Below are 26,072 nucleotides of genomic sequence, written 5' to 3'. Positions count from 1 at the left end.
AACGTCACGTCATCACAATGGACTCATGGAGCCCAGGAGTTGTGCCCTCCCCCCCCACACACACAAGCACACTTTTATTTTGCAGTTTGTTTTCAATGACATGCAAATTAACTGGTTTTTACCTTGACCAGGGTCTTTTGTTTGTCTCTAGCCAAACGTCACGTCATCACAATGGACTCATGGAGCCCAGGAGTTAATTGTGCCCCCCCCCCCCCCCCCCCACACACACACACAAGCACACTTTTATTTTGCAGTTTGTTTTCATTAGATTTTTAAGTGGATTTGCTAGTTTCGTTTTTAGTTTGTGAAAAGGCCTAGTTTTAGTTGAGTTTTTAAAATTAGTTTCAGTGTTAATTCTACTTTATTATTATTGTAAGGGTATTCAGGGGCACTCAATAAGACCATATAGCAATCTCTCTCTCTCTCTCTCACACACACACACACACACACACACACACACACACACACACACACACACACACACACACACACACACACACACACACACACACACACACACACACACACACACACATTCAAGTAGTTCTACTTGAATGTTGACAAGAAATAATAATCCCGCTAGTGTTTGAGTAGCGCGAGCCATGAAAAATAATAAACAAAAAACACATGTGTGGCGAACGTATATATAAGGATAAATATACCAAGGATTAGTCCGTGACGTCACTGCTAAAATACCAAGGATGCATCAGTGACGTGACTATCATATTGATAATAACAAAGACGAGAGACAACGTTACATTTTGAGGTTTCAAGACCAATGCACACACTGCTTTGGTTGTGTATTGTTGTTCTGTTATTATTATAACTCAAGACAACGTCAGGAACTTTATTATTCACTTTAAACTCTGACAAGTGACTCTTCTTCTGTGAATGATATTCTCTATGTCCCAAAGCCCCATAGTTAACAGCGCCCCCATGAGGCACATATTTACCATTACTGTTGCATGACGTGTACTCGAGTACGGAATAATTTTGGCCAATGTGAATGCTGGCCAGCTGGTAGAGGCCAATCGTACTCGGGAACGATTTGAAGCAATCGGACCCAGTCTGAATCCTCCCTTAAATACACAACCCAAACCTCTACCAAAGTGGTCTTGCCCTTTAAGTATATATAAAAGCAATGACTTTTTTACTCTTGCTTGAGCTATACTTTTACTTGTAGTGGAGTAAATTTGACTAGGAGTATCTCTACTCGTACTCAAGTACTGGGGTTGAGTACTTCGTCCACCTCTGGGTATCATCACACAGATGAGTAGTCCCTTCAGTCTACGCCTCACCCCGTCCCCAAGTGATCCTTTAGTTTGCGCCTGCTCTTCTTGCCTGTTTTGGATGAATTATCCACTCCACGTTTGGAACACCAAACCCACCCCACTGTTTGGACGGGTAAATAATGTCTCTGTTGGTGTGTGTGTTCAGTCTGAACCACTTCCTCATTAAACTAGGTTTACAACCAGTAAAATCACCTGAACTCTACTGTCTCTGTTTGTTTTTGTTAGACTTTGATACTGAAGATCATAAAGAATCATGAAGTTGAATATTTGATACACATTTTAAGAGGAACTTTATTTGTTTTTCAACAGATGTGGCTAACACCCCAGACAGTTTTTTAGTTGCTTGATTCAGTCGACATTTGATAGTCAAATAGGTGACTGATATCGTCATTCTAATACGTACCTTGACCAGCTCTTACCCACAGAGACTCTAGCACCTTCCGTACGAGTCAGGATATTTGGCCTTACAACCCAGATATCTCAGAAGGTAGGAAGGAAGAAAGGAACGGCTAACCAAACCACGCCAAGGGGGAAAAATGAAGCCATATAGATTTTGTAAAAAATTCTGGCCCTTGGTGGTGAGTACTGTATTCATTATGGGTCTAGCTTTAGTGCTGCTGTGTAGACGGGAGCCATCCATGGCATGCAAATGCAATCTGGCGTGCCCCACGCCGCCACTGGACTCAAACTGGCGTTTGAATCAACCCAACATCCTGACTGACCGGCGTACTGACATTGTACCGGTGACCCGGTGGCTAGCTCCAATCGTATGGGATAAGACCTTCGACCCCATGCTGTTAGACGCCATCTACAAACCCCGCAACATCACCGTGGCGATGACCGTCTTCGCCGTCGGCAATTACACCCGGTTCTTGAGGGACTTTCTAGAGACGGCGGAACACCACTTCTTTGTCGGTTTCGACGTCCGTTACTACGTGTTTACAGACCGGCCGGACGAGGTCCCTTCCGTCAAGATAGGCGCCGGGCGAGAGCTGTTCGTCAGGTCCATACCGGGGTCGAACCGCTGGCAGGAGATTTCAGCCGGCAGGATGAAACGTATCCAGGATTCAATAGAAACGGAGCTACGTGGCCATGCTGACTACATCTTCTGTTTTGACGTTGACGCAAAGTTCCATGGTCGCTGGGGAACCGAGACTCTAGGGCAACTGGTCGCCGCAATACATCCATGGTTCTACACCACCGAGCGTAGTAAGTTTACTTACGAGCGTCGACCAGCCTCAAAGGCGTATATGGCCCCTTACGAAGGTGACTACTACTACCAGGCCGCGGTATTTGGGGGGGAGATGACTTACGTCCATCATCTAGTGTCAAAGTGCAGCCACAACTTTGAGCTGGACGCCCAGCAGGGAATAGAAGCAGTGTGGCAAGACGAGAGCCACTTCAACAGGTACCTGTGGATCCATAAACCCACCAAGGTTTTGTCTCCGGAGTATCTGTGGCATGACCTCAAACCCAGACAACCCGAGATAAGAATCATCCGATTCTCTTCGGTCGTTAAGAACTATGCCGATATACGACCCAATGTCTGAAATATCTGGACTAGAAGCAGGGGGCTCCCAACCTAATTCAACTATAGACCCAAATGATAAATACCGTTGCTGTGTTAATGCAGGAATCTGTAGTGGGTGCTCAAAAACATAGATACATAATGAGTATGTATGCAAAAAAAATACAAAATTACCCCCCCCGGGACGCTCCTGTAAATGTGTAGCAAGTGGTGTGACTAGTTGATGAATAAATGTAATGTTTCATGTTGGTTGTCATGGTGTCAGGCAGAGGCGTCGGCTCACTAGGCCTAGGGCAACTGGGGCAACTAGCCCAGGCAGTAAAGATCCTGCCCAGTCTAGCTGCTGAAACTCGTGGGCCAGATTCGCCAGGAAAAAAAAGATTCTGCTCCGACAACAATAGATACATTACTGCAGTAACGTGACCGCAGTGATACATTGGCTGCCCCATTCGCACCTTTTACAAAGATAAAAGCTGCCGACTCGTGCATATCAATGGTCCAAGTGTGACCTGTTAAGTACTGTAGTCTGTAAGAGGCATAGGCTACTGTCAGATGTCCTGAAGGAGTCCAAAAAATAATGGATAATGGTCCTGGGATTCATGAATTAAATTACAGGTGAGGTGAGTAACTAAGTACATGTACTCAAGTACTGTACTTCAGTACAATTTTGACTCAAGTATTTCCAATTTCCAATATTTTTACTTCTACTCCACTACATCTCAGAGGCAAATATTGTACTTTTACTCCACTACAATTATTTGAAAATTATTTCTAGTTACTTTGTAGATTTGGAAATAGACAATCTACAAGCTCACAATGCATTGTGAGCTTGTAGATCTGCTATTTTCAAAATATATATTTTTTAAAACTTGTGAAATTTTAAGTACATTTTTATGCCAATACTTTTGTACTCTTGTTTTACTCAAGTACATTTTTAATTCTGGACTGTTACTTGTAATAGATTATTTCTACATTGCAGTATTGATACTTTTATTTAAGTACACAATTTGAGTACTTTTTCCACCACTGTAGGTCCTACTTTATATAACTAGACATAGTTGCAAGCAACACACCAACATGCAGTTTGCAGTGTAACGTTCTCTGTAACTCTTTTGTGATAGAAAGCATTTTTTACTTTGTTTGGGAGCTTAAGTGGGTGAAAAGTTATATTGAAAATAGACAACAGTTTGTACAGATGGGAGAATATAGATTGCTGCTTCAGGAGGCTGCAATTCCAAACTGGCCCCTGTCAAAGTCCTAACCTACCCCCCCCTCCTCCTAAAACTGTCTATTGTACATATTTTTTTATTTTTCATACCGGCAACCTGTAAGCTGATTGTATGACGTTCTGCATAGTAGTGTATATTTGTATGTCTTAAATGTCATCATGATTTGAGTGCACGGCAGCGGCGGACTGGCCATTTGGCATACCTTTGCCCGGTGTGCCGCTGGGCCAGTGGGCAACGAATGTTGCTATATTTTAATATTTTATTAGGCAGAAATGTTAAAAACAGCACAAGTACAGTTAAAACACTTTGTCTAAAAGGTCTCTCCAAAAAAGTCCTTGCGGTCTTGTTTCCAATGAGGTGGTTCTCAAATGTTTCATGTCAAGGCAAGACATTTTATGTATTTGGCCACCGACACCCATCTCATAATATTTTGTTCCAGGGACACCCAGAAGCAAAGATTTGAGTTAAAGATGTTTGTTTAAAAATAAATATACGTTCTAAGATGTGCACAAATTTGCACACATTTTCAAAAATAGCAGATCTACAAGCTCGCAGCGCGGGAGGAAGTGACGCGCTGTGAGCTTGTATACACGGACATACAACATGAGTGGACAGCAATTTTACCAGAAACACATAAAGAGCTAGCCCTGAATGACCATATAACAGGTCTGTAACTCTGAGAGTGTACTCTGGGTCTGTAACTCTGAGTGTTCAAATGGCCCTTACGGGTCCATTTGGTTCCATTTGTACACTCTCAGAGTTATGGTGGTCCTTGCAAATAAAACATTTGAGAACCACTAGTAGGACTCATAATGTGTCATATATATTGTCATAGTAAATCAGTGTCATACATATTCTGAAGAAAACCTGGAGACTTGACATTCAGTAATTGGGTCTTATGATCAAAATAAGAACATTATAATGGTGTGTAAATCTAAAATTTGCCACGGACAAGACCAAGTCTTTGCCACTGATACATTTGTCCGTGTACGGACATATTAATGACCCCTGTTCGGGTGCATTTCTCCTTTCCGACATGTCGCCTTTCCGACGTTGACTAACCCTATACCTAACCCTAACCTTAACCGCACGCGGAAGCCACTAGTCGGAGTGGTGAGATGTCGGAATGGAAGGAGCACCCCCCCCCTGTTCATGGTGTGTGTAATTGATAGAAAATAAGAAATCTTTTGGGCGAACTACTTCTTAACATGACACTCACTTCAGTCTACTTCACCATTTAAAACCGATCCCTTTTCAAATCAACCATTTCTGGGCTGAAGCAGTGAAAGCCCCCCCCCCCCCCCCCCCCCCCCCCGCGTTGACAAAACGCGCCCCCCCAAAATAATATTGGAAAGAGTTTATGAGATTTTTTTTTTGGGAGTTATAATTGACCATAAGTTCAGTTGGAAAGCCCATATAAACAATATACGGACCAAAGTGGCAAGGAGTATTGGAATCCTGTATAAAGCAAAGCATATTTTAAATTATAAGTCACTGTGCACCTTATATAACACACTAATACTGCCATATCTGACCTACTGTGTGGAGGTGTGGGGATACACCTACCAGAGTAACCTTCAACCATTATACACAATCCAAAAAAAGTGCAATAGGAATAATTCACAAGGTAGGATATCATGATCATACAAACTGTTCTTAAGGTCTAACACTTTGAAGTTTCTAGATAGTTAAATTTAAAACTGCACAAAATATTTATAAAGAAATTAAGGAACAAACTATTACCAGGAAATATACAGAAATTGTTCAAGGATAGAGAGGGGAGGTATGAATTGAGAAGGGAATTGAATTTTAGACATCTTGGTGCTCGCACCATTCTGAAGAGCATGTGCATATCTGTCAGTAGAGTGAAGCTATGGAATGGTTTACCGGAGGTTATTCAACAATCTAAAAATATAATACAATTAAAAAAAACAGTTCAAGCAGAGTCTTTTGGAGAAATATAGACATGATGATTAAGGGACTTATGGAAGATATAGATTGTATACAGTACATAATTATACTAATTATATAGGGTGTAACGGATTCCATTGTTATAGATATATATATATAAATATTATATTGTATATATATGATAATATATAACGATTAGGGATTGTTGCCTGCTCAGTATAACATGTTAACATAATGTGTAATAACTAGGAGATTGAGGGGTATGGTGTGATGTGGTAGTGTTGGTGTTTGTACATAACGGTATGATATTAGAATGGGTGTATATGGGTATATGCACGCATTTGGGTGTATACAGTATATGTGCATAAGAATCAAGACAAGAATGAAGACATGTGTGTTTATATTGTACATGTTGGAGGTGTTTACGATACAAGGAGGCATTCTGGCAACAGTCATTGGGTCAGCATTGTGATACCATTAGAGGAGACTTGTTTATGCTTAGTATAAATGGAACTGCCTCAGAGCTTAGGAAATGTATAAGTGAATTATATTTTACACTGGATCTTTTTTTCTCTTGGGTTATCGTTTATCTCACCACAGAAACACAAAAACAGACTGGAAATGTTAACCCATTAAGGCCTGAAGCCGATTCTACAAAATTTGTAGAATCGGCTAAGACATTTAATGTCTTAGTATATGTGTAGCAGGTCGCTAACACTTCTAAATCCTAACAGTTTTCTGAAAAACGAATGTTGCTATATTTTAATATTTTATTAGGCAGAAATGTTAAAAACAGCACAAGTACAGTTAAAACACTTTGTCTAAAAGGTCTCTCCAAAAAAGTCCTTGCGGTCTTGTTTCCAATGAGGTGGTTCTCAAATGTTTCATGTCAAGGCAAGACATTTTATGTATTTGGCCACCGACACCCATCTCATAATATTTTGTTCCAGGGACACCCAGAAGCAAAGATTTGAGTTAAAGATGTTTGTTTAAAAATAAATATACGTTCTAAGATGTGCACAAATTTGCACACATTTTCAAAAATAGCAGATCTACAAGCTCGCAGCGCGGGATGAAGTGACGCGCTGTGAGCTTGTATATCTGCTATTTTTGAATAGCCAAAATATAAATGCTGTCTTGTGGTGGATATTTTGGTCAAAACATTTTTTTTGCCACGGACATACAACATGAGTGGACAGCAATATTACCAGAAACACATAAAGAGCTAGCCCTGAATGACCATATAACAGGTCTGTAACTCTGAGAGTGTACTCTGGGTCTGTAACTCTGAGTGTTCAAATGGCCCTTACGGGTCCATTTGGTTCCATTTGTACACTCTCAGAGTTATGGTGGTCCTTGCAAATAAAACATTTGAGAACCACTAGTAGGACTCATAATGTGTCATATATATTGTCATAGTAAATCAGTGTCATACATATTCTGAAGAAAACCTGGAGACTTGACATTCAGTAATTGGGTCTTATGATCAAAATAAGAACATTATAATGGTGTGTAAATCTAAAATTTGCCACGGACAAGACCAAGTCTTTGCCACTGATACATTTGTCCGTGTACGGACATATTAATGACCCCTGTTCGGGTGCATTTCTCCTTTCCGACATGTCGCCTTTCCGACGTTGACTAACCCTATACCTAACCCTAACCTTAACCGCACGCGGAAGCCACTAGTCGGAGTGGTGAGATGTCGGAATGGAAGGAGCACCCCCCCCCCTGTTCATGGTGTGTGTAATTGATAGAAAATAAGAAATCTTTTGGGCAAACTACTTCTTAACATGACACTCACTTCAGTCTACTTCACCATTTAAAACCGATCCCTTTTCAAATCAACCATTTCTTTGCTCCTCTAAAGACATATTTCATTCTCTCATTTGCTGTAGCTGTACGGAATAATTGGTAGGACTTGTTACTTAACAATTTAAAGCCTATATACTTTGTTGTACGTCGAGTAGCTCGCAACGTCTACTATTTTTGCCAAATGTTCACGAAATGTTTCTGAATGTATGCCTATTTTGACAAAGGGATGCTGGGGTTCATGTGGTTAACAGAGGTATCATCAGTGGTGGACAGTAACGGAGTAACTGTGCTGTACTTGAGTACAGATTCTGAGGGTCTGTACTTCACTTGAGTATTAGATTTTTGTGTATACTTATTACTCTTACTTGAGTACATTTCCAAGACAAATAGTTTACTTTTACTCAAGTACATTTCTAGGAAGGCTGTAAAGTACTGAGTACTTTTAGGTTGGCTTTTAGTGTTGCTAAATGCTTCCCTAAAATGCTAATTTTCCCCTTCCCCCTCCGCTCGCCTCTTTGTTACATCTTGTATGGGTGTATAGCAGTAAAAGTATTTAGTTATTTTTCCTCAGTCATTTCTATGTTTTATAGGTGTTTCTGCAGGCTTTGTATAACATAGTGAGAGCTAGCCTGGGGTGGGGCAATGTTGTCCAATGTAAAACTCGAGTCACTTAAATACACAACCCAGCTGCGCGAGAAGAAAAAAAAAAAGTACGCTCTGCTTGCAAATTCCGCTGATTTTCGCCGTTTTTTTCTCTCACACCGTTTGGTGAAGCCCCCAAGGTTGGTGCCCTGTGCTGCGCTGCTTTTATCCGCCAGATTGGGACGTTCACGGCATATTTTGCACCATCACGGTGCGTTCATCATCGGTGACGAGTGCCTCTAAACAGCCGCTGCTGGCTGCGTGCAGCGAGGCAATGCGAGGCGATGCGAGACACTCAAACAATCACGTGCAGCATGCGTCCTCTTCCCCTCCGCCTAATGGCTGTGTATGGGGCCGATGCATGCTTTAGCGTGATTGTGTGAGTTGGCTTGGCTATACCTTGGCTTAAAAATATACAAAAATGAACACTAGAATTATAGTTAATAAGGCTTCTATTAAAATAAACGAGAGCGCGCTCTACTGGTGGACTGTTGTAATTAAAATAGATCATGGAAAGTTGCATGTTTGGAACAGCTGAAGGCAATAGTTCACCATTTCGGATATGTTTAGATTACTTTGTTTTTCTTTGTGATTTCAAAAGTGAAGTTTAGGGGGGATTTTGGCCTGGGGCCGCATTGAGTGACGGTGCGGGCCGCCAGTTGCCCATCCCTGCTGTACTCGTACTCAAGTACTGGGGTTGAGTACTTCGTCCACCTCTGGGTATCATCACACAGCTGAGTAGTCCCTTCAGTCTACGCCTCACCCCAAGTGATCCTTTAGTGTGCGTCTGCTCTTCTTGCCTGTTTTGGATGAATTATCCACTCCACGTTTGGAACACCAAACCCACCCCACTGTTTGGACGGGAAAATAATGTCTCTGTTGGTGTGGGTGTTCAGTCTGAACCACTTCCTCAACATTAAACTAGGTTTACAACCACTAAAATCTGTCTCTGTTTGTTTTTGTTAGACTTTGATACTGAAGATCATAAAGTTTAATATTTAATCCAGATTCGAGGGGCACTTTATTTGTTTTTCAACAGATGTGGCTAACTGCCCAGACAGTTTTTTTAGTAGCTTGATTCAGTATGTCGATATTTGATAGTAATATTATAAGACAAACCCCCTTCCTATACAAACCCAATGTAACGTCAAACTCCATTTTAATGAGTGAGAGATTCATTGAAAACACCCGTCCTTGGTTTTGATGACTGATATCGTCATTCTAATACGTACCTTGACCAGCTCTTACCCGCAGAGACTCTAGCACCTTCCGTACGAGTCAGGATATTTGGCCTTACAACCCAGATATCTCAGAAGGTAGGAAGGAAGAAAGGAAGGGCTAACCAAACCACGCCAAGGGGGGGAAATGAAGCCATATCGATTTTGTAAAAAACTCTGGCCCTTGGTGGTGAGTACTGTATTTATTATGGGTCTAGCTTCAGTGCTGCTGTGTAGATGGGACTTTAGATGGAAGCCACTGGATTCAAACTGGAGTTTGAATCAACCCAACATCCTGACTGACCGGCGTACTGACATTGTACCGGTGACCCGGTGGCTAGCTCCAATCGTATGGGATAAGACCTTCGACCCCGTGCTGTTAGACGCCACCTACAAACCCCGCAACATCACCGTGGCGATGACCGTCTTCGCCGTCGGCAATTACACCTGGTTCTTAAGGGACTTTCTAGAGACGGCGGAACACCACTTCTTTGTCGGTTTCGACGTCCGTTACTACGTCTTTACAGACCGGCTGGACGAGGTCCCTTCCGTCAAGATAGGCGCCGGGCGAGAGCTGTTCGTCAGGTCCATACCGGGGTCGAACCGCTGGCAGGAGATTTCAGCCGGCAGGATGAAACGTATTCAGGATTCAATAGAAACGGAGCTACGTGGCCACGCTGACTACATCTTCTGTTTTGACGTTGACGCAAAGTTCCATGGTCGCTGGGGAACCGAGACTCTAGGGCAACTGGTCGCCGCAATACACCCATGGTTCTACACCACCGAGCGCAGTGCGTTTCCTTACGAGCGTCGACCAGCCTCAAAGGCATATATGGCCCCTTACGAAGGTGACTACTACTACCAGGCCGCGGTATTTGGGGGGGAGATGACTTACGTCCATCATCTGGTGTCAACGTGCAGCCACAACTTTGAGCTGGACGCCCAGCAGGGAATAGAAGCAGTGTGGCAAGACGAGAGTCACTTCAACAGGTACCTGTGGATCCATAAACCCACCAAGGTTTTGTCTCCGGAGTATCTGTGGCATGACCTCAAACCCAGAGCACGCGAGATAAGAATCATCCGATTCTCTTCGGTCATTAAGAACTATGCCGATATACGACCCAATGTCTGAAATATCTGGACTAGAAGCAGGGGCACTCCCAACCTAATTCGGCTATAGATCCAATTGATAAATATTGTTGCTGTGTTAATGCAGGAATCTGTAGTGGGTGCTCAAAAACGTAGATACATAATGAGTATTTATGCAAAAAAAAAAATGGTCCCACTTACCCCCCACCCCCCCGGACGCTCCTGTAGATGTGTAGAAACTGGTGTCACTAGTTGATGAATATATGTAATGTTTCATGTTGGTTGTCATGGTGTCAGGCAGAGGCGTCGGCTCACTAGGGCAACGGGGGAAACTAGCCCAGGCAATAAAGATCCTGCCCAGTCTGCTGCTGAAACTCGTGGGCCAGATTCGCCAGGAAAAAAAAGATTCTGCTCCGACAACAATAGATACATTACTGCAGTAAAGTGACCGCAGTGATACATTGGCTGCCCCATTCGCACCTTGTACAAAGCTAAAAGCTGCCGACTCGAGCATATCAATGGTCCAAGTGTGACCTGTTAAGTACTGTAGTCTGTAAGAGGCATAGGCTACTGTCAGATGTCCTGAAGGAGTCCAAAAGAGAATGGATAATGGTCCTGGGATTCATGAATTAAATTACAGGTGAGGTGAGTAACTAAGGACATGTACTCAAGTACTGTACTTCAGTACAATTTTGAGGCATTTGTACTTTACTCAAGTATTTCCAATTTCCAATACTTTTACTTCTACTCCACTACATCTCAGAGAAAAATATTGTACTTTTACTCCACTACAATTATTTGAAAATTATTTCTAGTTACTTTGTAGATTTGGAAATAGAAAATCTACAAGCTCACAATGCATTGTGAGCTTGTAGATCTGCTATTTTCAAAATATATATTTTTTAAAACTTGTGAAATTTTAAGTACATTTTTATGCCAATACTTTTGTACTCTTGTTTTACTCAAGTACATTTTTAATTCTGGACTATTACTTGTAATAGATTATTTCTACATTGCAGTATTGATACTTTTATTTAAGTACACAATTTGAGTACTTTTTCCACCACTGTAGGTCCTACTTTATATAACTAGACATAGTTGCAACACACCAACATGCAGTTTGCAGTGTAACGTTCTCTGTAACTCTTTTGTGATAGAAAGCATTTTTTACTTTGTTTGGGAGCTTAAGTGGGTGAAAAGTTATATTGAAAATAAACAACAGTTTGTACAGATGGGAGAATATAGATTGCTGCTTCAGGAGGCTGCAATTCCAAACTGGCCCCTGTCAAAGTCCTAACCTACCCCCCCCCCCCCCTCATCCTAAAACTGTCTATTGTACATATTTTTTTATTTTTCATACCGGCAACCTGTAAGCTGATTGTATGACGTTCTGCATAGTAGTGTATATTTGTATGTCTTAAATGTCATCATGATTTGAGTGCACGGCAGCGGCGGACTGGCCATATGTGTTTCTGGTAATATTGCTGTCCACTCATGTTGTATGTCCGTGGCAAAAAAAATGTTTTTACCAAAATGTCCACCAGAAGACATCATTTATATTTTGGCTATTCAAAAATAGCAGATATACAAGCTCACAGCGCGTCACTTCGTCATGAACACATGAACTCTGCGGCTGCAGAGTTCATGTGCAGGGCTGGGCTGAAGCAGTGAAAGCCACCCCCCGCGTTGACAAAACGCGCCCCCCCCCAAAATAATATTGGAAAGAGTTTATGAGATTTTTTTTTGGGGAGTTATAATTGACCATAAGTTCAGTTGGAAAGCCCATATAAACAATATACGGACCAAAGTGGCGAGGAGTATTGGAATCCTGTATAAAGCAAAGCATATTTTAAATTATAACTCACTGTGCACCTTATATAAGACACTAATACTGCCATATCTTACCTACTGTGTGGAGGTGTGGGGAAACACCTACCAGAGTAACCTTCAACCATTATACACAATCCAAAAAAAGTGCAATAGGAACTAGAAAAAGTGCTCCTCGGAGCACAGGTCTCCGCCAGGTCAGGTAGGCTATTGTGGCCTCCTGGTGGCGCTATAATAGGCCAACGTGAAAAGGGTTCCATTTCTTCTTAGGCCTTGCACGACAATCGGACACTGACTGCATTCATGATTTGAGGCATTTTGTTAAAAACATGTGTTTTGCTAAATTAGACCTGTTGGTGGCGCTATAACAGGCCAATGTTAAAAGGGTGGCATTTGTTCCTCAACATAGTGTGAATGTGCGTGCAAAGTTTGAGTGCAATTGGATGGTGCGTTCATGATTTGCAGAATTTTGTTCAGAACAAGCCAATAATGCAAACTTTAGATGTCAATCTTAGCCAATCAGTATGGAATATGAAAAATCAAACACATCCGTCTTGATCACATGACTATAGAGATCATGTGTACCGATTTGCGTGAAATTTGGATAAAATTGGAAGGAGTAGTATAAAAAGAATTGTTTTACACAAGTCGGCCTCCTGGTGGCGCTATAAAAGGCAGATGTGAAAAATGCAGGGCAAAGGTTTTTCCTTGACCTCTAGGGAGTGTGCATACAAAGTTTTACACAGATCGGTGCAATTATAGGTAAAAACACGAATCGGCCTGTCATAGCGCCACCATGAGGCTGATTTGAAAATTTTCAAATGGTAGTTCTTCCTCGTTCTAATGGGAATGTGCGTGCAATATTTCACGGAAATTGCATGCTGTGTTCATGATTTGAGGCATTTTGTTCAAAACGGTGCACTCCTGCAAACTTTGGAAGCCATTTTTAGCCAATCAGGATGGAATATGAGAAATCTGAAAGACCCGTTTCGTTTAATGACTATAGAGATACTGTGTACCGATTTGTGGGATTTTTGGACAAAATCTGTAGGAGTACTGTCAAAAAATGTGTTTTGCACAAATCAGCCTCCTGGTGGCGCTGTAACAGGCCCCTGTGAAAAAATTGGGGCAGAGGTTCTGCTCTGGTATCCAGGGACTGTGTGTGCACAGTTTGGCTGCGAGCAAGCCAACGGTGCCGGAGATTAGCTGTACACAGACAGATCGAATGACGGACGGACGGACGGACAGGGGGTAAAACATACTCTCTCGCCATGCCTTTCGGCCTGGCGGAGACAATAATTCACAAGGTAGGATATCATGATCATACAAACTGTTCTTAAGGTCTAACACTTTGAAGTTTCTAGATAATTAAATTTAAAACTGCACAAAATATTTATAAAGAAATTAAGGAAAAAACTACTACCAGGAAATATACAGAAATTGTTCAAGGATAGAGAGGGGAGGTATGAATTGAGAAGGGAATTGAATTTTAGACATTTTGGTGCTCGCACCATTCTGAAGAGCATGTGCATATCTGTCAGTAGAGTGAAGCTATGGAATGGTTTACCGGAGGTTGTTCAACAATCTAAAAATGTAATAAAATTTAAAAAACAGTTCAAGCAGAGTCTTTTGGAGAAATATAGACATGATGATTAAGGGACTTATGGAAGATATAGATTGTATACAGTACATACTTATACTAATTATATAGGGTGAACGGGATTCCATTGTTATACATTACATTACATTACAGTCATTTAGCAGACGCTTTTATCCAAAGCGACTTACAATAAGTGTATTCAACATAGGTAGGGAACGAAAACTACTAATCACCAGAAGTTTTAAGTGCATTTCCTGCAAAAACAAGCAACCAAGAGTATACCTAGCGCTAAGGTAAAAGTGCAATATATCAGCTACCTACTTTCTTAAACAGATGAGACAAAAAATGGCAAAATCAAATGAGCACGAGCTAAAACAAATAAGTGTATCGACTAAACAAGATCCAATAAAACAATACAAAAATAAAACAAGAGTTTGTACAACTAGTTAACAACAAGTAGGCCAGGCAAAGAGGAAGGATAGTGTTTCCTGAAGAGGTGGGTTTATAGATATATATATATAAATATTATATTGTATATATATGATAATATATAACGATTAGGGATTGTTGCCTGCTCAGTATAACATGTTAACATAATGTGTAATAACTAGGAGATTGAGGGGTATGGTGTGATGTGGTAGTGTTGGCGTTTGTATATAACGGTATGATATTAGAATGGGTGTGTATATGGGTATATATGCACGCATTTGGGTGTATACAGTATATGTGCATAAGAATCAAGACAAGAATGAAGACATGAGTGTTTATATTGTACATGTTGGAGGTGTTTACGATACAAGGAGGCATTCTGGCAACAGTCATTGGGCCAGCATTGTGATACCATTAGAGGAGACTTGTTTATGCTTAGTATAAATGGAACTGCCTCAGAGCTTAGGAAATGTATAAGTGAATTATATTTTACACTGGATCTTTTTTTCTCTTGGGTTATCGTTTATCTCACCACAGAAACACAAAAACAGACTGGAAATGTTAACCCATTAAGGCCTGAAGCCGATTCTACAAATGCCTTAGTATATGTGTAGCAGGTCGCTAACACTTCTAAATCCTAACAGCTTTCTGAAAAACAAATGTTGCTATATTGTAATATTTTATTAGGCAGAAATGTTAAAAACAGCTCAAGTACAGTTAAAACACTTTGTCTAAAAGGTCTGTCCAAAAAAGTCCTTGCGGTCTTGTTTCCAATGAGGTGGTTCTCAAATGTTTCATGTCAAGGCAAGACATTTTATGTATTTGGCCACCGACACCCATCTCAAAATATTTTGTTCCAGGGACACCCAGAAGCAAAGATTTGAGTTAAAGATGTTTGTTTAAAAATAAATATACGTTCTAAGATTTGCACAAATTTGCACACATTTTCAAAAATAGCAGATCTACAAACTCGCAGCGCGGGACAAAGTGACGCGCTGTGAGCTTGTAAATCTGCTATTTTTGAATAGCCAAAATATAAATGCTGTCTTGTGGTGGACATTTTGGTCAAACATTTTTTTTTGCCACGGACATACAACAGGAGTGGATAGCAATATTACCAGAAACACATAAAGAGCTAGCCCTGAATGACCCTATAACAGGTCTGTAACTCTGAGAGTGTACTCTGGGTCTGTAACTCTGAGTGTTCCATTTACACTCTGAGAGTGTAAATGGAACCAAATGGCCCTTACGGGTCCATTTGGTTCCATTTGTACACTCTCAGAGTTATGGTGGTCCTTGCAAATAAAACATTTGAGAACCACTAGTAGGACTCATAATGTGTCATATATATTGTCATAGTAAATCAGTGTCATACATATTCTAAAGAAAACCTGGAGACTTGACATTCAGTAATTGGGTCTTATGATCAAAATAAGAACATTATAATGGTGTGTAAATCTAAAATTTGCCACGGACAAGACCAAGTCTTTGCCACTGACACATTTGTCCGTGTACGGACATATTAATGACCCCTGTTCATGGTGTGTGACTGTGTAATTGATGGAAAATAAGAAATCTTTTGGGCGAACTACTTCTTAACATGACACTCACTTCAGTCTACTTCACCATTTAAAACCGATCCCTTTTCAAATTAATCATTTCTTTGCTCCTCTAAAGACATATTTCATTCTCTCATTTGCTGTAGCTGTACGGAATAATTGGTAGGACTTGTTACTTAACAATTTAAAGCCTATATACTTTGTTGTACGTCAAGTACAACAAAATACTCACCCCAAGTGATCCTTTAGTTTGCGTCTGCTCTTCTTGCCTGTTTTGGATGAATTGTCCACTCCACGTTTGGAACAACAAACCCACCCCACTGTTTGGACGGGAAAATAATGTCTCTGTTGGTGTGGGTGTTCAGTCTGAACCACTTCCTCAACATTAAACTAGGTTTACAACCACTAAAACCTGTCTCTGTTTGTTTTTGTTAGACTTTGATACTGAAGATCATAAAGTTTAATATTTAATCCAGATTCGAGGGGCACTTTATTTGTTTTTCAACAGATGTGGCTAACTGCCCAGACAGTTTTTTAGTTGCTTGATTCAGTATGTCGATATTTGATAGTCATTTTATAAGACACGCCCCCTTCCTATACAAACCCAATGTAACGTCAAACTCCATTTTAATGAGTGATAGATTCATTGAAAACACCCGTCCTTGGTTTTGATGACTGATATCGTCATTCTAATACGTACCTTGACCAGCTCTTACCCGCAGAGACTCTAGTCCCTTCCGTACGAGTCAGGATATTTGGCCTTACAACCCAGATATCTCAGAAGGTAGGAAGGAAGAAAGGAAGGGCTAACCAAACCACGCCAAGGGGGGGAAATGAAGCCATATCGATTTTGTAAAAAACTCTGGCCCTTGGTGGTGAGTACTGTATTTATTATGGGTCTAGCTTCAGTGCTGCTGTGTAGATGGGACTTTAGATGGAAGCCACTGGATTCAAACTGGAGTTTGAATCAACCCAACATCCTGACTGACCGGCGTACTGACATTGTACCGGTGACCCGGTGGCTAGCTCCAATCGTATGGGATAAGACCTTCGACCCCGTGCTGTTAGACGCCATCTACAAACCCCGCAACATCACCGTGGCGATGACCGTCTTCGCCGTCGGCAATTACACCCGGTTCTTGAGGGACTTTCTAGAGACGGCGGAACACCACTTCTTTGTCGGTTTCGACGTCCGTTACTACGTGTTTACAGACCGGCCGGACGAGGTCCCTTCCGTCAAGATAGGCGCCGGGCGAGAGCTGTTTGTCAGGTCCGTACCGGGGTCGAACCGCTGGCAGGAGATTTCAGCCGGCAGGATGAAACGTATCCAGGATTCAATAGAAACGGAGCTACGTGGCCACGCTGACTACATCTTCTGTTTTGACGTTGACGCAAAGTTCCATGGTCGCTGGGGAACCGAGACTCTGGGGCAACTGGTCGCCGCAATACACCCATGGTTCTACACCACCGAGCGCAGTGCGTTTCCTTACGAGCGTCGACCAGCCTCAAAGGCGTATATGGCCCCTTACGAAGGTGACTACTACTACCAGGCCGCGGTATTTGGGGGGGAGATGACTTACGTCCATCATCTGGTGTCAACGTGCAGCCACAACTTTGAGCTGGACGCCCAGCAGGGAATAGAAGCAGTGTGGCAAGACGAGAGCCACTTCAACAGGTACCTGTGGATCCATAAACCCACCAAGGTTTTGTCTCCGGAGTATCTGTGGCATGACCTCAAACCCAGAGCACGCGAGATAAGAATCATCCGATTCTCTTCGGTCATTAAGAACTATGTCGATATACGACCCAATGTCTGAAATATCTGGACTAGAAGCAGGGGGCTCCCAACCCAATTCAGCTATAGACCCAAATGATAAATACCGTTGCTGTGTTAATGCAGGAATCTGTAGTGGGTGCTCAAAAACATAGATACACAATGAGTATGTATGCAAAAAAAGAATGGTCCCCCCAAGTACTGTAGTCTGTAAGAGGCATAGGGTACTGTCAGATGTCCTGAAGGAGTCCAAAAGAGAATGGATAATGGTCCTGGGATTCATGAATTAAATTACAGAGGTGAGTAACTAAGTACACGTACTCAAGTACTGTACTTAAGTACAATTTTGAGGCATTTGTACTTTACTCAAGTATTTCAAATTTCCAAAACTTTTACTTCTACTCCACTACAATTATTTGAAAATGATGTCTAGTTACTCTGTAGATTTGAAAATAGACAATCTACAAGGTCACAATGCATTGTGAGCTTGTACATTCTGCATAATGAGCACTTTTACTTTTGTTACTTTAAGTACATTTAAATGCCAATACTTTTGTACTGTACTTTTACTCAAGTACATTTTTAATTCTGGACTTTTACTTGTAATAAAGTATTTCTACATTGCAGTATTGATACTTTTACTTAAGTACACAATTTGAGTACTTTTTCCACCACTGTAGGTCCTACTATATATATATATATAACTAGACATAGTTGCAACTCACCAACATGCAGTTTGCAGTGTAACGTTCTTCAGATAGCACAACTCTTTTCTGATAGAAAGCATTTTTTACTTTGATTGGCAGCTTAATTGGGTGAAAAGTTATATTGAAAATAGACAACAGTTTGTACAGATGGGAGAATATAGATCAACAAGCTCGGCTATTACTTGTGGAGTCCCATAAGGGTCTATATTAGGCCCCACATTATTTATTTTATATATAAATTATATATGCAAAGTCTCTAGTATTTTGAATTGTGTTGTTTTTGCAGACGATACTAATATTTTTTGCTCCAGGGAGAACCTTCAGCAGCTGTTGGAGGTTGTCTCTGTTGAATTGGGGAAACCGGAATTATGGTTTGATTTATACAAATTATCACTTAACATTAAAAAAAAAAAAAAAATTAAGATTTTTGGAAATGCAAAAATAGACATAAATACAAAGGTGGAGCTAATGATTGATAAAATAATATTGGAAAGAGTTTATAAGATTTTTTTGGGTAGTTATAATTGACCATAAGTTCAGTTGGAAAGCCCATATAAACAATATACGAACCAAAGTGAAAAGGAGTATTGGAATCCTGTATAAAGCAAAGCATATTTTAAATTATAAGTCACTGTACACCTTATATAACGCGCTAATACTGCCATATCTGACCTGTGTGGAGGTGTGGGGAAACACCTACCAGAGTAACCTTCAACCATTATGCACAATCCCAAAAAGTGCAATACGAATAATTCACAAGGTAGGATATCATGATCATACAAATGTACTGTTCTTAAGGTCTAACACTTTGAAGTTTCTAGATAGTTAAATTTAAAACCGCACAAATTATATAAGGCGATTAAGGAACAAACTATTACCAGGAAATATAGAGAAATTGTTCAAGGATAGAGGGGGAGGTATGAATTGAGAAGGGAATTGAATTTTAGACATCTTGGTGCTCGCACCACTCTGAAGAGCATGTGCATATCTGCCTGTGGAGTGAAGCTATGGAATGGTTTACCGGAGGTTGTTCAACAATCTAAAAATATAATACAATTTAAAAAACAGTTCAAGCAGAGTCTTTTGGAGATATATAGACATGATAATTAAGGGACTTATGGAATATATAGATTGTATACAGTACATAATTATACTAATTATATAGGGTGTAACGGATTCCATTGTTATAGATATATATATATAAATATTATATTGTATATATATGATAATATATAACGATTAGGGATTTTTTCCTGCTCAGTATAACATGTTAACATATGTGTAATAACTAGGAGATTGAGGGGTGTGATGTGGTAGTGTTGGCGTTTGTATGATATTAGAATGGGTGTATATGGGTATATGCACGCATTCGGGTGTATACAGTATATGTGCAAGAATCAAGACAAGAATGAAGACATGAGTGTATATATTGTAGCCTATATTTTGGAGGTGTTTACGATGCAAGGAGGCATTCTGGCAACAGTCATTGGGCCAGCATTGTGATACCATTAGAGGAGACTTGTTTATGCTTAGTATAAATGGAACTGCCTCAGAGCTTAGGAAATGTATAAGTGAATTATATTTTACACTGGATCTTTTTTTCTCTTGGGTTACCGTTTATCTCACCACAGAAACACAAAAACAGACCTGGAAATGTTAATCTAGGGGCCAACTGGCACTAACCAAATTGAAAATGCTCCACAACAACGCGGCATCCATAGCGCGAGTACCTTAGTGTGTAGGTGCTTGGATGATAGTGCATTCATTCATAAATATTCATACAGAATTCATACTCCCTGACATTAACCGTCACAAGGGAGCAGGAAAGGGCTCGTATGCCGTCTGCACTGAAGGATGTCACAGGATATAAAGAGGCCATAAATGTGAATGTTTGAGTGGCTCTGAATGTCATTACAAAGTCCTCCACACAGCCTCTGAGAGCATTAGGTGCCTCTCAACCACCCCCCTGGGGGGTAAATCGGATTCATTTACCGTGGCCATTACCTGTGTATTCATACATGCTCACTCCGGATACCATTCCATTTGGCTCAGCTCATCAAAGTGTGACTGACAGATGCCAGAAATGATTAGATTGCGGGCGAGGGGGGAGAGAACGTGGGAGGCTCTTTCTGCCTGAAAATCTACCTCGGCAATGCTCAGACATCAGCCATGAAATGAAACAGACAGTCCAAATGAGGGAACAGCTCAGGATAATATCCCATTAACCCATTAAGACCGGGAGCGCATCTGAGTCACTTTTCTTTGGCTATTCAAAAATAGCAGATATACAAGCTCATAGCGCGGCACCGAGTGCCGCGCTACAAGCTTGTATATCTGCTATTTTTGGGGGGAAATCGTGGAAAATCGTGGGTCTTTGAATATAAATATTTTTAAAGCGAACATTTGTAACTCAAATCTTTGCTTCTGGGGGATTCTACAAATGTATTCAAACAGTTTAAAAAAAAACGCATGTTGCTATAATATCAGTGGTTTGGACGTGGACCCCCATCTCAAAATATTTTGTTCCAGGGACCCCCAGCAGTTGTAACAGAGTTAAAATGTTTGCTTTAAAAAATATATATATTCAAAGATTTTCCCAAATTTTCACGATTTTTCAAAGATAATTTTGAATAGCCAAAGAAATCTTGAAATGACACAAATGCTGCTTTCCCGGTCTTAAAGGGTTAAAAATGTTGTTTACGCCTGATGTCTGGATTCAGCCTGGCCGTCCATGACCGTGTCTGGCCCAGACTGCTTGGAGGAAGCACTGCCAGAACCATTTCCCTTGGAAAAACCCAGGGAGGCGGTCCTGACCTCCAGCAGCAGAATGCCCCGTATCTCCCTGCCATCCAATTCTCCGTCACTCACACCCCAAAAATCTCTTACCTCCCCCGATGTGGCGTGAGAGACGCTCATAGATTGGCACCCCCTGCTGCTTAGGAGTGGCATAGTGCCCGCAGTGAAACACTGTGTAGCCAAAAGCAGCAGCTAATATTAATTAGCATGTCCTTTGTCCTTGGGTTTTTGGACTGCTTCTCCTTCCCCCATGAACTAAAGCCAAAAACTATTTCCCAATGACTTCTGCATTAAAATAACCCCTTTGTTGACTTTTTATCGCCGGCTACATTTATAAATGAACGCTATCGTACAAAACCAACGTCCCCTGAAAGCACAATTAAGCACTTATAGGAAGTGTTGTACATCAATTAGAAACATCCAGTGAGGATGCCTCCTGCATACTTGGCTAGAGCTCCACATTCAAAGATGTGGAGCAACTAGACGGTCATTTGTTTTATTATTTAATAGGCAAGCAGATGATCAGAGCTACAAAATCAGGCATCACTTGCTTACATTTTCTGAAGTACAGCGCATGTTCTGAGAATTTCAAAAATGTGTGCGTGCGTGCGTGCGTGCGTGCGTGTGTGCGTGCGTGTGTGCTGTACGCAAATTACTTGGCAGCTTAGTTTCAAGGTTCAAGGTTCAAGTGTGTGTGTGTGTGTGTGTGTGTGTGTGTGTGTGTGTGTGTGTGTGTGTGTGTGTGTGTGTGTGTGTGTGTGTGTGTGTGTGTGGGTGTGTGTATGTGGTGTACGCAACTTACTTGGCAGTTTAGTTTCAAGGTTCAAGGTATCTTTATTGCCTTGTGTACAGATACAATAGAGTGTCATATGAACTGTGTAGGCCATTCCACAGCCTGGGAGCCAGCTTGAGACTTTGACACCACCGTTGTCGACCACCAACAGGTTAGTTGGCAGCTGTGTTGACTCGGAAGATCTATAATGCAGTGGTACTCAAACCTTTTCATGTCAAGGACCCCCAAAATGATATGTATTTGGGCGCGGACCCCCTTTGTCAAAATATTTTGTTCCAGGGACCACCCAAGAAGCAATGATTTGAGTTACAAATGTTCGCTTGAAAAAATATTATATTCAAAGATTTGCACAAATTTTCACGATTAAAAAAAAATTGCAGATCTACAAGCTCATAGCGCGGCACTCTGCGCTAAAATTATTGTGATGCTATATTAACACATTTTGCTGGGGACCCCCTGGAACCCCCCCAAGGACCCCTGGGGGTCCCCGAACCCCACTTTGAGAACCAACGCTATAAAGTACATATTGGCCTCCTCTCCTCTCCATCACCAAAATAATGGTCTCCAAATGTTTTCATTGGCATGTCTGACGGGTTTGAAGAGACCGCACGGAGCCACTGCATGCTGCATTATCTCAGATTGCTACAAATTACGTCCAGAATTCGATTAGTTCAGCCGACGTATCTGATGCTGTGAGTATCTGATGCCCAATTTCATATCGTTGCTGTCGGGTAGAAACCTTGTGTCTCCATATTTCAACTTTTGATATATTTTTTGTAAATTAATGCCCTACTTCATCATACAGAGTATCGCAAACAAGTAGTGAAAATAGCAGATCTAGCTTGTAGATAGCTATTTTCACTACCTGTGTGTTTTTTTTTTTTTTTTATAGTTATACAAAAAGGAACGGTTTTGGACATACAAAGTTTCCACCCGAGAGTGACAATATTTATTTTTCCAATACCACAAGAACGAGAAGTAGATTTAGTGGCTATAAGGCATTCTAACTCTTATTTCGTATTTTCACACATGATTATACATATTTATAACAAGTGTTATAATGCCTTATAAGCGCATTACAATGGTAAATGGTGAATTTATATAGTGCTTTTATCCAAAGCACTATACATAGATTGTGCATTACATTCACCCATTCACCCACACATTCATACAGCGATGGCGAAGGAAACCATGTAAGGCACCAACCTGCTCATCGCGAGCATTTAGGGGTTCATTGTCTTGCTCAAGGACACTTCGACACTAGCCTCGATCTCCAGGCTTTTATTGTTTAGTTTTGTTAAAAAATAAAAGCCTGGAGGAGCGCGTCGGTGTACCGGGTATAAGAAGTGTTTCATTTCCCCAACCAACCAGAGTGCAGTGGGCGTCGCTCGTAATGTTGTGTTAACGGGGCGGGGGTTGGCGGACAGATCGGTGAACCAATGGGATCAGGCGCAATCTCTCCGCGCCTCTATACACCCGCCCCTCTATACACGAAAACAGGAGCGCTAGTGCAGCCTACTTCGACACTAACTCTGGGGGAGCCCGGGATCGAACTGGGAACCTCGCTGCTACCATACGACCGCTCTACCGGCCACTCCACCCCTGAGCCACTGTCGTATAATGCATTATAAATGCGATTATAATGCATTATAGACCGGACCTTTAAGTAAAGTCTCACCCTTATTTCTGTTTCTTGTGTTACTCAGTGCTTACTGCCAGTGGTATAAAGTATTTATTTTAACAATTCTGGTTCCTTAACGATTCCCTCTTAACATTAACGATTCCTCCAGGGGGTTCCAAATGGACCCTTACAGGTCTGTAACTCTGAGATTGAACAAATGGAACCAAATGGACCTGGTGGTCCTTGAAATTAAAAAGTTTGAGAACCACCGGTATTGTAATTGTGCAGCAGACATGAAGTCCACATAACCAGCCCAAACGGTTCCAAATGTGATGGAACCGATTCCTCAATGTTGGATCCGGTTTTCCCCGGTTCTGGATCCCAACCCTAAAAGTAACTATGTACATTTACTCAAGTACTGTACTTCATTACAGCTATAACCACTGGCTTAGCGTGCCTCTCAGCCGTCTTCACATTGTGAAATGTGATGAACAATGACGTGCCCTACGAGTTTGATTTGCGCCACAGTTCTCAATTAGCCATGGAATAATATAGCAGGGAAATCTTGCCAATGATTTGGGAACTAATGAAATCTGATGGGAAAAATAAATGTGCCACCAAATGTGCATTATCGAGCATGGAGTTAAGTCTCTGATATCAACACGCACGCGCACGCGCACGCACACGCACACACACACACACACACACACACACACACACACACACACACACACACACCAGTATGATGGCAAAAGGACAATGGTAAATGACTTCACATGTGTGTCAAAATCTAGCTCACTATCTGAAAGGAGCTTTGAAGATAGATAACTCTACCGCCACAGTCAGCAACTGATGCCACACATCAAAGGTTGATCCAATCAGCCCGTCTGGTCCAATCAGCCCCCTTTCCTGGGTTGGTGTATACATATAAACGGAAGTGCACGCATTTTTTTAGGGCTGTCTATAGGACTGCATATGTACACACAGTTAAAAACCACCTGAGAAGCCAACTAGGATGTGCAAGAATGTAGGATAGGATTAGGAAAAAGTCCCAGTTTCCGACGCCACTGATTTCATTGTTTCGGTATCAACACAACAACAACATTTCACATGTCACTACAACACTAGCCACAACGTGCGCGATTCATTTACGCATTGCGTAGTCTACTTTTCATTGCTCACAACACATTTGCCTCCTCGGAGCATAATTAATTTCGTCCAACACAAACTCACCACATTAGCGACCACACCGGATGGGGAAACCCTTTAGCACCGTTTAGCGTGGCCACAGCCGAGCGAAAACGAAGCGGCGGCCACAGGCGACCGAAAACGAAGCGGCGGCCACAGCCGAGCAAAAAACGAAGCGGCAGCCATTGAAATATGTCCATCTCCAAAACAAAAAAGATGCGAGCCCTTCAACCCCCGCTGTTGCTTTCGCTTTTGTTTTGCGTGTCGAAACACACACCGCTGTTGCAATGAACGTGTACAAGGAGCCCCCGGGCTCCCCTAACATGGCCCTAGTGTGACTAATCTCCTGCTAGACCCCTGAACAGTGTTTGTGCCAAGTTTGGTGCGGATCGGAGCAATGGTGCACTTCGCAAGTTAAAGTCTGCATGTTACGTGTGTGACATCCTGTCTACCGTCCACCCATTAGGCAATTTTAATATAGGATAAGTGGCAGCAGATGCTAGTGAAAAAGTGATTGTAATTTTCAATAACCATAACTGCACACATAATTGACATCAAATTCTCTAAATAAATGTACAGTATTTATACAAGTAAAGTGAAGTTTTATAAACACAATGTTTTTTTAATATACTATACCGTTGCGACACGCTGTGAGCTTGTAGGTCTGCTATTTTCAGAGCGCAACACCCGAGCGCAACCAAACATAAAATAACTTGTCTTTTTGTTCTACCGGATCTCTTCTCCACTAGTCCCTAACTAACATTTAAGGCTAGTTTTTATTTGTTGACAAAATTGTCAATATATTTAGTCTTAGTTCTAGTCATCGTAGCTTAGTTTTTATTTAGTTTTCGTCAGTGAAAAAATGTAGTTGACGAACATTTTCTTCATAGTTTTAGTTGACGAAATCAACACTGGTGCTGTGACTGGCTATACGTTTGATGGGTGAAACGGAAGCCATGTGACAGAACCAATGCAAGTGTCAGCCTCTTTGGCTGAACTCTATTAGAGTGAAGGAAACAAACAAAACGTGCATTTCATGGGAATAAAGTGTAAAA

The 26,072-nt window shown here is 41.4% G+C and overlaps 5 protein-coding genes across 7 annotated transcripts in view; all 5 read left to right on the top strand.

Moving 5' to 3' along the window:
* The window catches only part of LOC311042537 (4-galactosyl-N-acetylglucosaminide 3-alpha-L-fucosyltransferase 9-like), a 38,908-nt gene that overhangs the window by 6,046 nt on the left and 6,790 nt on the right, over positions 1–26,072 (top strand). The window lies entirely within an intron of this gene.
* On the top strand, positions 1,889–2,842 carry LOC311038686 (globoside alpha-1,3-N-acetylgalactosaminyltransferase 1-like; the record flags this gene model as incomplete). The annotated part of the gene is made up of 1 exon (XM_084048254.1): positions 1,889–2,842. One exon carries the CDS (start codon positions 1,889–1,891, stop codon positions 2,840–2,842), a length of 954 nt encoding a protein of 317 aa, XP_083904380.1.
* On the top strand, positions 9,843–10,781 carry LOC311038676 (globoside alpha-1,3-N-acetylgalactosaminyltransferase 1-like; the record flags this gene model as incomplete). The annotated part of the gene is made up of 1 exon (XM_084048245.1): positions 9,843–10,781. The coding sequence occupies one exon, from the start codon at positions 9,843–9,845 to the stop codon at positions 10,764–10,766; it is 924 nt and encodes a 307-aa protein (XP_083904371.1). The 3' UTR covers positions 10,767–10,781.
* LOC311042538 (4-galactosyl-N-acetylglucosaminide 3-alpha-L-fucosyltransferase 9-like) overlaps positions 11,281–26,072 on the top strand; it is a 31,805-nt gene continuing 17,013 nt past the window's right edge. For both annotated transcript variants that reach the window (XM_084053329.1, XM_084053330.1), the window contains exon 1: positions 11,281–11,363. The gene's annotated coding sequence lies outside the window, so the exon portion shown is untranslated. The remainder of the gene's footprint in view (positions 11,364–26,072) is intronic.
* Positions 17,032–17,955, top strand: LOC311038665 (globoside alpha-1,3-N-acetylgalactosaminyltransferase 1-like; the record flags this gene model as incomplete). Its single annotated transcript, XM_084048235.1, has 1 exon — positions 17,032–17,955. The coding sequence occupies one exon, from the start codon at positions 17,032–17,034 to the stop codon at positions 17,953–17,955; it is 924 nt and encodes a 307-aa protein (XP_083904361.1).

This window comes from Gymnoscopelus microlampas (genome assembly GCF_963454915.1).
Source record: "Gymnoscopelus microlampas genome assembly, chromosome: 3".
Taxonomy (NCBI): domain Eukaryota; kingdom Metazoa; phylum Chordata; class Actinopteri; order Myctophiformes; family Myctophidae; genus Gymnoscopelus; species Gymnoscopelus microlampas.
The sequence above is the reverse complement of the archived record's forward strand: the minus strand, read 5'-3'. Positions and strand labels throughout refer to the sequence as shown.